Below are 15226 nucleotides of genomic sequence, written 5' to 3'. Positions count from 1 at the left end.
AAAACCATCATCTCAGTGGTCGATCAAAATGAGATGAAGACTCCAGAAATATTGAAGAAAATCCACGAAGTGATACTGGATGATCGTCAACTGAAAGTGTATGAGCTAGAATACATAGTAGGCATTTCAAAAAATGCGGTATTTCGTATATTAATTAAAAATTTGGACATGAGAAAGAAAGCAATTGCTTATAGTGGAGCAAAAACAGTTTTTCCATCAAAGTTTTGACAATGACAATGACAATGGACTGAAAAGGAAGAATTTGTTCTAGAAGAAGTAAAATCGTTCCATCTGCAGACAAACTTATTGAACATGAGCTAAAAGGAGAATTTCTTTGTTAGGACCATCGTACCATCTTCGTAGGTTAGGTCTTCAAATTTTTATTTTTCACCTTCAAATTTTTATATAAAATTCAGAAACAAGTGTTGCTGCAGTAATTGACGAAGTTATGGTTAATTTTACAACAAGTGAAAGAAATTATTTCTCCAGACGGCAAAATTTTTTGTAAATCAAGTGAAAGAAGAATATATCACTTTATGCCGTACCGTACTTTCTCTACATATGTATATAACATATATAAAAAACTGTTTAACCAATACTCTGAGGCATAAAGATCAATGGAAACATTATAAACAATCTTCATTACGTAGATGATACTGTGTTAGTTGCCAATAGCCTACTAAAACTTCAATCCTTTATGGACATTATTGTAGAATATAGGGAGCAATTCGGTATTTATATGAATACGTTCAAGACCAAACTATTGATATTCTCAAAAATACAATGAAACGTCACCCTCAGACTCCATGGAGAGATCATTGAATAAGTGTCATCTCTAAGATACCTAGGTACGCTTATCAACCAGCAATGCTACTCAAAACTCGAAATCATATCAAGAATTGAGCAAGCGCGGAAAACTCTGAGCAACACGAGGACACTTCTGTTAAACCGCACCCACAGCCTTGAACTCCAGACCAGAATGCTACACCTTTCCTGTTCTACTGTACGGGTGCGAAAATTGGACCATAGATGCAGCCACAGAGAAGAAACTGAGTTCGAAATGTACGCCTACAGCAAACGGGTAACTTCTCACCACAATCAAGGAGAGAAAGTTGCAATTCCAAAATTCATGGCTAACTCGGACAGACGTCTACAGAAATTTTCAGAGCTGCGGTTTCTCGTGCGGCAATAGCCATTTGGATCGACAACCTCCGTTTTTACGACGTCGAAGAAAAAGATATCACATTAACTCATTTTTATATTTCAATTAAAATTCTAATTAAAGTTTATTGAATTTTTAAAACTTACTTGGTGAATCCACTAACAAATCAGCAGTAGAATTATCTGTACAATTAGGCGAGAGCGAACTAGGCGACCTCTTCATATTATGACTAGAATTACCAGCGTGGTTCGTATTAATACTAATTTCTCCATTCACTCTACTACAATTTTCACCCGGCGAAGGATTTCTTGGTATATTTCCCAAATTACTTCCATGCATCTTAGTATCTACATAATGGCTGCTCTGACTCGTTCCCAAATGACCGGGCACGGTTCCCATTGACGTGGACCCCAAGGGTACAGATCCTAAAGGCGATGATCCCATATTCGAAACATTAATTTGGCTTCTATTTTGGTTGGTTTGTGTTGGGGAGCTGCTAAGTAAAGTAGAGGTACTGATCAGAGGAGATCGATTGGGGAGGTGGGGTTGAGCGAGAGGATTTATCAAAGGAGAAGTATTGTGGGTTGCATGAGGATTGTTACTAAGAAGTTGAGGTATGGATTGGAGTAGTTGTTGCGTTGATCCGTTAGAAAGGAGGTGAGTCAATGTTGCTGGGTTTAGTAGATTCGGGTTGATGGTTCCATTTGAAGTTGGAGGTGCTGGAAAAATGATAAATACAATGTTAGTAAATATATTGATTCCAAAACATATTTTGTTGAGTCACTATGAATAGACTCCTTTGTCGATTTTGAAAATAATACGATACAAAAATTACGAAAAAAAATATCCTTTACGCAAACCACATTGCCATACCAATCAGATATACGTAACAGTTGGTGGTATTTCTAGTTGGTATTTAGCAAAACCAATCGACAAATTATGGAAGATTGGTGACAACATGAAGAATAGTCGAGACGTGTTCTTTATAATGCAGAGGAACTCATTTATACCAACAAATCCCTGGGACTCAACCTAAATTGACATTTTAAGATCACATTAACTACCTAGTAGGCAGGCAACATGACATATTGGTAGGACTCATTGAAAGATAACGTCAGGAGCATACTTCTCCTTTTAAATCATATATCTGTCAAATTGGCAAACATGGCAAAAAATAATGACATAATCACTTAGGAGATAAATAAATTGGAATAAATATTTCCAAGGCTTTGTATATATGGAATTGTGTTAATCATTTTTTGATAAAGTAGAGGGAGGAATTGCACAAAACAAAAATTTACGACTTCTACCCCGAATTGGTTGAACACCCACCGTATTCACCAGATTTGATCCTCAGTGACTTGCAGAAGAAACAAGCAACTATCATTTGGAAGGATTGAAAAGGTTGAAGAGCCTCTAGACTAAGTATACAGATTTAAAAGGAGAGTATGTTGAAACTAATTGATTATGGGCAAAAACTCTTGTTTCTTTGTTAGGTTAAGAAAGTTTTCATATAACCCTCGCATGACACATTTTTTTAAAAAACAATTACAACATGAAAGCTGTTAAAAGAGCCGTATGAGTTTCTAGTTTTATTTTAAAAATAATTCAACTATAATTTAAATATTAGGAATTGAACCTATTTGAACGTTGTTTTAGGAAATTCATAAATTAAATTGAAGCGATCATGACGTGTGACTGAATTTGATTTTTCCAAAACTGACTTACCTGGATTTGTAGCATTAGATATTAAATTAGTTTGAGCCATAGCTTGTAAATTGGCTAAAGATGTCTGCATCACTTGACCATTATTTAGCGCTAGATTCACCATCTGGTCCGAACTATTTACATGGTTGACTGGGATTGTTAAAATGGTTTGAGTTGCTAAACCTTAACACAAAACAAAATAATTGTAATTGACCTACGTTAAAGTTAGATAGCAAATCTACATAATAATGTATAAAAAAACTCGAATAAGAATCATTTTCTCACATGGTTGATTTAGAACTGATTTTAGGAAGAAGTTTTAAATCGTAGAAATTCAACATCAATCCTGAATTCTGGAAGATGTGAAGTTCATTGTTTTCAACGTACTATTTATATAAATTAAAAAAGGGTAGAGCATATCAGTATAATTATTTAGAACACTTTATATTTCTCTCAAAACTGACTCTATTTAAGGCCGCGAAGCGATTTCCTCAGGCGCAAATACTAGGTCTTTGAGGCCATGGAAACGAATAGCTACAATTGCAAAACCGAATGACTCTCTTTGGTGCTGCGAAGCAATTTTCTAAGGTCACAAAAACCATTGTATTTTGAGGCTGCAGAAACAAATCGTTAAGTCGCAATACCTAATGTCGCACAAACCAATATATTTGAGGTCGGGGTATTTCAGGCCACGGAAACGAATCGCCCAAGTCCTAAGAACGAATCGATTAAGTCGGAAAATAGCTGCTTTTGGAGCCGCTGAGCGACTCCAGTCAAGTTGCAAAATCGATTCCTTTTGAAGCTGCGAAGCGACTTTCTGAGGCAGCAAAAACCACTATTTTTGAGGTCGCGGAAACGAATGACTCAAGTGGCAAAAGAGAATCGCTCAAGTCTGAAAATGGTTCCCTTTGGAGCCGCGGAGCCGTTCGGAACTTCTGTTTTATTGTCATCATAGAAAATACATAAATATGATAATTAATTCGTTTTGGGCGTAGCAGTTTGAAAACATTTTTCAAATTGTTTCATACATTTTTTGTCTATATTGGTCAAGCTTCGATTGGCATTAATTTAACACATAACCAACTAGGCATACTTGCAAATGCTGTGTTTAGATTTCTTAACGCGTGAAAGAATTTTATAGTTACAGGGTGTTCTATGAGTATAATAAATTTTATAAATATATTTTTTCTGAATTCTCTATTTAAATTATTCTCTTATAACATCGTGTTTATGACAAAATAATAAACGTTCATTTGTAAATTATGTATATCCTTATATTGTAAAATTAATTTTTATCCAGTCAATCCAAATTAATGTATTCATTTATGAAGATATCTCACTTTTTATACATAGAAAATATTATAGCTTCGATTATATTAAATTATTCATCTAATTTATCTACTCTTGAGCCACCATATTACGTTTACCATTAAAATTCAAAAATTTTGTATTTATTTAGTCTCAATAACTTACCTTGTGACGTAGGTATTAGAAGCTGCGCTCCCTGTATACCCTGTACAAGTTGTCCCGATGCTAAAATGAACTGCGGCATACTTGGAGGTTGTTGGGATCCCATTAAAGTACTATTAGGGACGCCCATCGACGCCGGAGCTGGCGGAGGAGGAGGAGGTGGTTGATTATTCATTGAATTGCTCATTATGCTAGGAGGAGTTTCTGCTATTGTCAATGGTTGCGTACTCCTAGGAGTAGTTACTGCAAAAAATAATTGAAAGTGTCAGTTTCTAATGGTTGAGGAATAATTTCAGTGACAAGTAGACCATTCCACATCGTGAAAGAAAAAACAAATGAAATGATAGGTATTGCAACATCTGCGATTGGAATTAGAATGGTGATATGGCACCTCTGAAGAAGGTTTAATATCAAAGTTAAAGGCTAAAGATTTTCGAGAAATGTGATAAAAGTTGTTAAGTTTAAGTTTATGATTAGATACTTATAGTCTAGATATTAATCAAGATTAAACAATGACACTTCAAACTTTGGTAGATCAGAGCTTCGAAGTTTTGATCTTGAACAGAAAAATACCTTATCATAATTTATGTAAAAACCAAAGAAATAATTGAGAAAGTTATGGATTTGTTACAAGGATAAGAGTGTACAAAATCTGTTTTAAATGACTACTATTTTTATGAAAATATGAATGAACTTACCAGATGCACTAACGCTTAAATTAAGTGGAGCATTCACTGGGTTATTGGCCAAAGTTGCCATATTCGTGAGTCCTGCTGCTAGTGACGCCACTTGTGGGAGATTTTGAAGAGATGCTAAGTTTTGGAGATTTTGAAGAGTTACCAGTCCAGCCACTAAAACAAAAATACAACTTTATTTTTTGAAAGTATTTTTATATATATATATGCTTAGTTTCAAGTGAAGAGACGTATTTCTAGCTTTTCTAGGATCCTTCATTACATTGTCTTTCCAGTCTTTCTACCAAGCTTCCCACCGGTAATTTATCAATTGAAGACAGAGCTAATGAAAATACTGTCTACTACTGTCATAAGACTATCATTCACAATTACACATGAACGTACGTTTCTATAACCAAGTAACCGTCTTCAAGGTGTAAACAATGTTTTCAGTATGAATATCATCGACATTTCCAGAAACAATGTCGAAAACAGAGAAAACTCTGTGTCATGTATTCTACTCTGCATAAATATAAAAGTTCTTAATTTGTGACAGTCCCAGTCCATACATAATGACAAGATCCCAAGACAAATTCACTTTGGACTACTTCTTATTCTAAGAAATATTTTCATTCAAAGTAGTCTTCTATTGCAATCCGTTAATAGATATTTGCAACATTTCTCTATTCCTATCGGGATGTATTAACGACTGTATATTGTGTAGGCTCGCCCATTATTTGATATTGCTCAGCCAAGACATTTTCCTTCTTCCAATCCCTCTTCAGCCTTTGATCTTGCCCTCAACAGTTTTAGGAATTGATATTACGTATTATATTATACGTCCTAAGTATGCGATTTTGACAATTTCAAAGAGTTTTCGTCGCTTAGTATTTTTCATTTGTTAATCTAGCTGTTCAGGATATTTCAAGGACCCTGCCATACAGCAACATTTGGAAAGTTTCTAATTTATTAATTCCATACCGTAGAGAAGCATACACAACACGTAGCATTTGAATGAATCTTAATCGTGAAAGGTATAGATAAACATTCGAAGTTCCAGAAATTCCTGTCGGGTCTTTTCCAAAGTCATATGCCCAAATACTTAAATTTCCTTACGTTTTTTACGTATTACGTGTTGAACGTTATGCTGGAATTTTGTTTTTTTGGTGTTATATTTAAACTAAATGTTTTGCTTTGTTCTTTTACTTTATTAATCGATTGCTGTCCGACAAGTTATCAACGATTCAGACCATATCTGATTTTTAATCTGCTACTTCATTACCTTAAATTCCATCTTTAGGTTCTTTAGAGCCTTCTGAAAAATGGCATCTGAATAGAAATTAAACAGGAGACAGCATACATGCTTATCTTATTCTCCTTTTTATTCTTATTATTATCTATTTCTATTTATGATGTGTGGTTCCAATACATCGAATCCTTTATTTTTTTTCTAGTTGATAGTTACAAGGGTTTGTTTTTCTCGTAAATTTGACAATAGGTTATAGTAAGAGTACTACTTACTAGCTCCGTTTATGTGTGAAGTGGGGCACATACTGATGGTTGTTTTGGATTCAGTTTGACTAGATTCTTCTGAACGATTATGTGTTTGTTTCGATGTTATTGTAAGATCTGTACCGTTTTCAGCACTTATCGCAGGTTCGGGAGATCCAATACTACTTTCACAGTCACTTTCCTGAAACAAAAGGAGCTTTGTTAGTTTTTATCCTAATATGTAGTCCTAAATGGAATAGTTACATGTATGTGAAATTATTTCAACCCACCAAAAAATAATAGTTTGGCAAGAGTTTTTCTTATATGCTTCGTTGTATTAAAACATGAAAACTACTTATTAAATAATAAAAAAAGTAGTTAAACGTGGCTTCAACAATCCAACGACCATACTCGAACGAACGCCAGAATATCAAGACATCTATCTGCTTACAGACTTCTCATCAATATTGAAAATGCCTATTGTATGAAAGGTTATAATTATCTACAAGTATGGTCGTTAAAGTCAGATCGATACAAAATAAAGTACAAAAATACCTTAATGGAACTCAAGTGTCCAAGAGACACCAGGAATTAATCATATATGATATGGGTCGCCATTAAGATCGTGTACCATAAGTCATAATTAATACAATTGAGGGAGGAATGCTTGATTATTAAAAAATTGTTACAATTTGTAGACAAAAGCTTGTAAAAACTAAAAAACAAATATAAAAATAACTAAATAAAGATACAAATACAATAAAATTTCAATATATAGAAGAAAACCACAATGAATAACAAAATTATAGGTGATAGTGATAGGTAATAATTAGTATATAAGTCCATAATAAAATAAAACCAGTATGCATGTCGGGAATTAAATATTTTTATTAGAATAGAAGACCTTTGCGGAGTAGAAGGCATTTTCCAGTAAATATGTCCTGAAATTATTGCGGAATGCAGGAAATGATGATATCGATTTGATTTCATTTGGCAAGTGATTGTGCATTTTTTTCGCATTGTGAAATATCGAGCCCTTAACTAATTCTGAACGTTGAGTAGGTAGGTGAAGATCGAGCTCCGCGTTCCTAAGTGGATAGCCTTGTAACGACTTTTTTGAAATTGGAGAAGCGTGGTTACGAATTAGGCAATTAGGCAAACGGAGGCAAGATGAATCAGAATTTTCAATCTCTTAAAGAAGTCCCTGCAGTGAGTACGAATATCTAAGATCTCTTTTGTAGTTTGAAGATTTGCTCAAATTGAGAAAAATATGGGAAATATCTCACTCAAAGATTTCATATGGTTTTCTGCCTTTAAAGACTCTAGAAAATTGAAAAATCATCCGATTTTGACGAATTTTTTTAAAAACATAGGAAATATCTCACTTGAAGATTTTGTATGCTTTTATGACTTTAAATGTGGTCATAAATGCACTTCTTGAGATATAATCGTTCATAATTTTTTTACAAAGTATTAAACGTAGTTCATATATTTTTTTTGTTAATCTACAGAAAAAAACGTATATTTTGAAAAATAAAAATCACCATAATAATGTTTGTTTATTGATTTTTGACAAAATCAACTACAAAAAAGTGAATATTTACAAAAAAAATATGTATGATGGATGATTCTTGAATGTTAAGTATCTTAAAATAATATTTATGACTTCAAAATTTGATATTTTCATATTTAATGACAAAAAAATATAATTTATATGTATTTTAAATAGAAAATACATAAAATTTTCAATGAATGATCTTAAAATTACAAAAATAAAGGAAATTGTACACTTGATTACAATAAGTGATTTTAAGAAAGTTTTTGTTCATATAATGATCACTCAATAAAAAAGGTATAAACGATAATATGTGAAAAAAGGTCAATTTTAAGAGAAATTGTTATTATTTTTAATTGTCCAAATATGATAAATCAACATTTTTGTATGCAGTTTTTTTCAATTTGTTCGTTTTTTTTGTGTAGATTATGAAAAAAAAGTATAACAACTTCATTTGATTATTTGGAAAAAAATTATCAATAATTATACGTGAATGAGTGCATTTTTATGAACATTTAAAGCCCCGAAACCAATATAAGTTTTCATTTTTTTATTCCCACAATTTTTTTCATACATCCGCCGTAAAAACGAAGATGATTTTTCGATTTTCTAAGGGCAAAAAACGAGGTGACCGCGAAAGTATAAAATTACCGATCAAAGTTTTTGTAAATTTATAAAAGGTTAAACAGTTTTTGTTACATTCAAAAATGAACAACAATTGAAAACAAATTGATTGGCCTATAAACTCGTTCCACAATATGAGTCACTCTATACAATTGTGGTATTCAACTATATAATAAATAAAAGTAATTTACGATTGGGGAAATTTCGCGTAACGTTTTAATATATCGATAATAAAGATCCGGTCCTTTAATACGAAAACGAGAATACAAAGAGAGGTGCAAGATCCCTAATCACGGTGTTCCTGTTGACTGAGAATATGAGCGTTGAGTAAGGGGTTCCCTATAAGACAAAGACGTCAACAGGACAGTCTAGCGGCAGAATATGAAATGTGTGTGTGTGTATGTTCTCTTCTATAATTGAATCGACCAGCACGGACCCATGTTTATTCATAATGCGCCCTTCACAATCTGTATACTCTCTTGCTTATTCTAAAGGGTTGGTTGCCTGAGTTGGTACTTATGATAATTGTGTACGATAGGGTTCTACGAAGCGAGGGATTAGATCCGATTTTCGTAATTACTTTAAAAACTATATTCAAATTGAAATCTACTTTAGCACAGAATAGAAAATTCAACTAGAATCTAAATTACTTGTACAATATCTGTAGAGTAGATTTTACTTAATTTGGCTCTGCGGATATATTACAATTATGACATTTATTTTGACTAAAAGCGAAGCAAAGAAAAATATATTAAAATGTTGTTCAAAATGATATTATTATCATCATTAAAATTGAAAATGATTGGATCGCCATGACGTCAAAGTTTCGAATAGTGGAATAAGAAACGAGTAGAGAGAGATAGAGAGTGGTAAATCGATGCTTTTTCTCACTCATTCAATAGTAAAATTCCATCTACAAACCGGTATTTCAAATTTTAATATTAGTTCTATGGTTTTATGGTAGCTGATAAATCAAAATTTTCACAAGTGAATCCAACTAGGTGACGAAAATATTACAATAAAAAAAGTATTAAATTTTAGTAGTTATAATCATATTGTACTTGGAAGTCAACTATAACATTTATACAATACAGACAACAGTCAAGCTCTTACGAAGAAATGGAGGAAAATCTAGTACTAGTAGAGGAGTATTTCAACTCAGCGGCGTCCGAGGAATTCTCAAATTTTAGGCGTTTTCCTTTTTTTGTCTTGTAATTAAACTACCGAGTTTATGAGTTTAGTACCCAATTTCAATTATTTCGTCATATCTATTATTTTTGCTTCCAAAATATTGAACTACTGGTTTATACAAGGAGAAATGATGATTTCATTTTCGACAAAGTTCAATTCGATCCTAAAAGTTATAAATGTCATACCAGATTAAGATCAACAATATTGGCAGCTATAATACCAGGATATATTGCAAAAATTCTTAGCCTACTATAGAACCAAATAAAATTTCAATGTTAAAATATTTGATTACTCAACATATTCTCTTCTTAATTGGATACATTTATTATAGCGAACCTGCAAAGTCTCTAGACCTTTCAAAAAAAAGTTTTTTCAGTTGAGGAAAGAGATGATAGTCGGATGGAGGCAAATCTGGTGAACAAGGAGGTGTTCTAGTAATTTAAACTCTAAATCACGAATGTTTTGCATGGCAACATGAGATTTGTGTGCAGGAGCGCTGTCCTGCAAAAACAAAATACCTTTGGATAGCTTTCCGCGTCTTTTCTCTATAATTTTTTCCCGTAGAGTGGTCAGTAATGTCGAATAGTAATTTCCAGTTATTGTTCTACACTTATCCAAAAAATCAATCATGATTACTCCATGGCAATCCCGAAAAACTGAAGCAAGAACTTTTCCAGCAGATTTTTGGACACGAAACTTCTTTGGTCATGGAGAACCAGAGTGTCGCCATTCCATCAATTGTTGTTTTGTTTCTGGATCGTAGAAATGTACCCAAGTCTCATCCATAGTAACAATTCTGTTTAAGAAGTCTACAACGTTTTCAAATCGAGCACAGATCGAACGCGATGCTTCTACACTTGCACGCTTTTGGTCAACATTCAAACATTTGGGGATCCATTTTGCAACAATTTTTCTCATGTCCAAATTGACATGAACTATATGATGAACGAGTTCGTATGAAATATTCAGTGCTTCAAATATCCGTTTTGACCCAATTCGACGGTCTGATAAAATCATATCATGAACTGCATCGATATTTTCGGTGACTGACACAGAAACTGGTCTTCCCGATCGGTCATATCTGTGTTAAACATATCTTTGTCAATCTGCTTATGGTTCGATACTCCAATTTTTCGATTTTCACAATTTCGGTCTACATATTTTTTCTTTTAATTTATTGCGTTACTCTGGTTTACTATTTTGACGTGAAACTTTACACTGACACTTCTAATAAGTTATTGTTCGTTGCTATGGTAACGCAATATTTTGTTTATAAATGGAACTGGTCTTAGCTAACTATATGTCAATACATCCTCGTATATTTATTAGATGAAAGCGATGTGAATGTATTCTATCCATTGATAATTTCAGAGTATATGACGTACGGTTTGTCAATCCCACTTATCGACTGGCTTAGCTTTCTCAAAAACCGATCCATCCAAGTCGCTATCGATTGACACAGCTCAGAAAAGTTTGAGGTTAACCCTGAGACGCACCTTATCACCTACTTTCTTTCTCCTCTACATTAATGATCTACAGTGACATATCAGATCGCTCTTTTCGGATTCATTCAACGGATTTGGAACCCAATTGGATACAGTAACTATCAACGTACATTTTAAAATCGTTTAAGCTGTAGATATTTTCGTTTTTTGTTGTGCTACAAACACCAATAAGTTACAATTTTTATTTATTGCCATTTAGATCATCAATATTCTAAATTTGTTATTGTCCAATGGTCAAGTACTGTACTGTTTACCCCTATCGTTTCGTTAGTAGCTCGATTCTAAAAATAACTGTGAGCAAAATAATTCGACTTTTATATAAGAACAACAAAAGCCCTTTAATCTCTGTGTCTAGGACACATTGTCATCGTGTGATTGAAGTCGTCGGCCTGTCCCTGTCCTGTTCGTCCTACGAGTTCTACAACCCTTCTAAAGGCGGGGTAGGTTCGCTCCCGGCACTAGGGGGATGAGGGGGGCGAACATTAATATTGCGAAATGAAGCTCATTTGCATTTAAATAAGGTAGTCGTAGAACGGGGAAGTGAAGGCAGAGGGGCACTAATTACACTAACTACACAAAGAGCTCTCGCTTGGCTGGCCGCTGTCCGAACCCTCTCCTCTTTCTCCCTTTCCATAGGCCCTTAACCCTTATTATACGAGGGCGAGACTGTTCCAGGGCCGCTTGATTATCATTATGCTAGAATAGATTATGTATTGTAAATTGAGGGTGAGAGGAATAAAGGGAGCGGGGGGATTTAGTTTCTTAGTTCGAACGTTTGTTCTGAGAGTTAATAGGGAATATCATGAGTTTCCCTTCATTAAGCTACGAATTTAAAGCTATTCACACTTGGACTCGGAATTTTGACCTAATTGTTGGTTGAGTAATATCTTTAAATTGGGACACCATGTATGTTTTATGGCTGAACGTGAACACCAGCGATTTGAAATATCAATCTACAATTACAAGCTTTTTAACTCGCTTACATTATTTATGAATATATGTGACGGAAATCTTTTTTTAAACGACTCTACTTAAGTCAATATCTAATTTACACTAAATTGATGTTTTTTTTATTCACTGTACTCTTATCTTAGTTTCTTAAACTATTTTCAGTTTCAAAACAGTTTTACAGGGACTCCCTGTGTAATATTATTCAAAGGTTCTTAAGCATAATTTCAATTTCAGAGAAGTCTTGAAACAAATAACTTCCATATATTCTCATTTTTTCTAAAATCTACCGGAGAAGCGCTAAACATATTAGGCAGACCAAAAAGTTCGTAAACTGACACTTAGATGGCGCTACTAGTATCTATAGCATTTTAAGTTAGCCCTAACCTTCAAAAGTCTATAAATTTGACAGCTGTCACACTATTAGTTTAGGAATTATAGCATTTGGAGTGGAGAAAATTTTGTTGGTTAGAAAAATGTATTGGAAAGACTTTGGTGTATTAATAAAGAATTGCTTTTCGTCAAAAAAATATTATTGAAGCCCAGAATATACTTCGTATTATCTGCTGTATTTTTTAAATTATATAATATAATAATATGATATAATAAAATAATCTTATTGTGGATTATTGGTATAAACGAGATTTATTATTCGGCCCCACAAATAAAAATCTAAGCAAGTTAGGTCTGGAGATGTGGGCGGCCACGTCCTGTCCACCTATCAGGGTATCTTTGATTTAAAAAATGTTGTAAAAACATGTCGCGACGAATGGCTAAGGGTAGGTCTTATAAAATAAGAGGCGGTTCGTGTCTTAAAGAGTCTAAATATATTTCTTCATGAACTGTCTCATTTAATTATGGAGCAATGATTTGCCCCTCGTCTAATAACTGCTATAACTAACTAATAACTTCAACATGATCAATAATTTTAGATGTATGAGTGAAGGTTATATCTCACTTATTTTTAACAGGCAATTTATTTTTCGACCTGTTGCGGTCTTTATCAAAATATTTTGATGATTTTATAATATAATCAATAATCTTAATATTTTTATCAAGTATATTGATTTTTTCTATGGATGAGTTCAAGGTTTTTTAAAAGAAATAACAAAATTTGAAACGCCGCAATTAATATATAGGTATTCGTAAGCTCGGAATATATTGGTGTTAGTACACTTTTGTATTTAATTTTTCCACATTCCAACTACGAAAAAGCCTATTAATTTTTCCAAAACTATCTTATCATGTTTCTTTTGGTCTTTTTCTGTTCCTTTTTTGTTGTCTCTTGGTTTGCCCAACTTTTTTACTTGTCTTTAATTGCCCATTCTCTGCAAAAGTTTCCACCAGCTCAACTGTCTTCTTTCAATGCATTTGGCGACTGGTATTACTTGGAACTCTTCTGTAATACTATCATTTCTAATTATATCCTTTCTTGTCATTTCTTTTAATCTTCAACTGTGTAGCTTCTATTTTATTTTTTTGTTGCTGATTTAGTGATTTAGCACTCATTATTCGCAACAATATGTTAGTATGGGCATAAATATAGTTCGAAATGCTTCTATTTTGTATTTTTTTTAAATTCATTTCTTATTTATGAATCGATTCACCAACAAGCAAACAAATGTAACATTTTTAAATAATGAAAAAAATTTCACTCACTAATCATCTCGGAAGAAGAAGATAACCTACCGAAGCTCCTATATAAATTCCAACAAATAGCGACGCGTACAACATGTAAATATCCACAAAAAAAAAAACAAAATCTCTGACAATATCTAAATAGCCGAGAAGATGTAAACTAACGATCTACGATCAGAGTGTAGAACAAGTGATGTCCTTCAAATATCTAGGGACAAACATAACAAGCGATAGAAATCTAAAGAAAGAAGTAAAAGCACAAACAACGAAGGCAGCATTAATATCAGGATACCTTAAAGATTTAATTTGGCGAAATAAAGAAATAAATACATGAGCACAAAATGTAAAATTAGAATATATAAAACTTGCGTAAGGCCGGTCATGATATATGGAATAGAAACTAGAGCGGAAAACACAACCACTAAACGGCTCCTAAGAACAACAGAAATGCGGACTCTGAGATCAATAACAGGACATACGTTACTCGATCAGAAGAAAAATGAAGAAATAAGGGACATGTGCGATATTCAGGATGTAGTAAGATGGGCAAAGAGCCGCAGAAGAGAATGGAGAGACCATGTTGACAGAATGCCAAATGAACGGTTAGCAAAAATTGCAAAGGAAAAGAAACCAGACACAACTCGACCTCCTGGACGACCACCTATAAGGTGGTATGAAAGCTAGTCCTCAGCATCCCAACTACTCTTGGCAAACCCTTGATGTAAATACAGGAACTAGTCCTAACGTAAGAAGAAGAAGAGAAGAAGAAGAAAAAAATTTAACAAAACTTACTTCATCAGTCTGCTAGTCATTTGAGGAAAACTTCTCGCCGTTTACACATTTTTTAAGATATCTCAGGATGGAAAAAATATATCGATAGACGATTTTTGCTATTTTAATGTTATTTTATTTTACTTTCTAAAGATCAAACTTTTATGCTTATATTAAAATTTGTGAGAAATCACAATGTCTAAGATATACGAATTAACGCCCTCTAGCATTCACGTTGCTACTTAAATTACTTAGAATTTATATATTTTGTATTACTGAACAAAAGCTGTTTCAAATAACATCAAGTTTATAAAAATCAGCTAAGCAGAACCGGACTTACAAGTATTTTTACATTACAAAGTTCCCACTCTCCCCCACCTATTATTTTAAGAGATAGACTAAATTTTGTGGAATGAAAAATGCGTGAAATTTAGTGAATAATTCGATTATCGCATAGAAAGTACCACTAAATTTTAAAAAAGTTTACTTT

The 15226-nt window shown here is 33.2% G+C and overlaps 1 protein-coding gene across 1 annotated transcript in view; it reads right to left on the bottom strand.

Moving 5' to 3' along the window:
- LOC130446817 (POU domain, class 6, transcription factor 2) overlaps window positions 1-15226 on the bottom strand; it is a 166182-nt gene that overhangs the window by 21461 nt on the left and 129495 nt on the right. The window contains exons 3-7 of the mRNA XM_056783292.1: window positions 6535-6706; window positions 5038-5190; window positions 4343-4582; window positions 2891-3052; window positions 1309-1881 (exon numbers count right to left, since the gene is read on the bottom strand). Coding sequence (XP_056639270.1) covers window positions 1309-1881; window positions 2891-3052; window positions 4343-4582; window positions 5038-5190; window positions 6535-6706 — 1300 coding nt within the window. The remainder of the gene's footprint in view (window positions 1-1308; window positions 1882-2890; window positions 3053-4342; window positions 4583-5037; window positions 5191-6534; window positions 6707-15226) is intronic.

The sequence above is a fragment of the Diorhabda sublineata genome, chromosome 7, assembly GCF_026230105.1.
Source record: "Diorhabda sublineata isolate icDioSubl1.1 chromosome 7, icDioSubl1.1, whole genome shotgun sequence".
Classification (NCBI taxonomy): domain Eukaryota; kingdom Metazoa; phylum Arthropoda; class Insecta; order Coleoptera; family Chrysomelidae; genus Diorhabda; species Diorhabda sublineata.
This window is presented reverse-complemented; position numbering and strand designations above follow the sequence as displayed.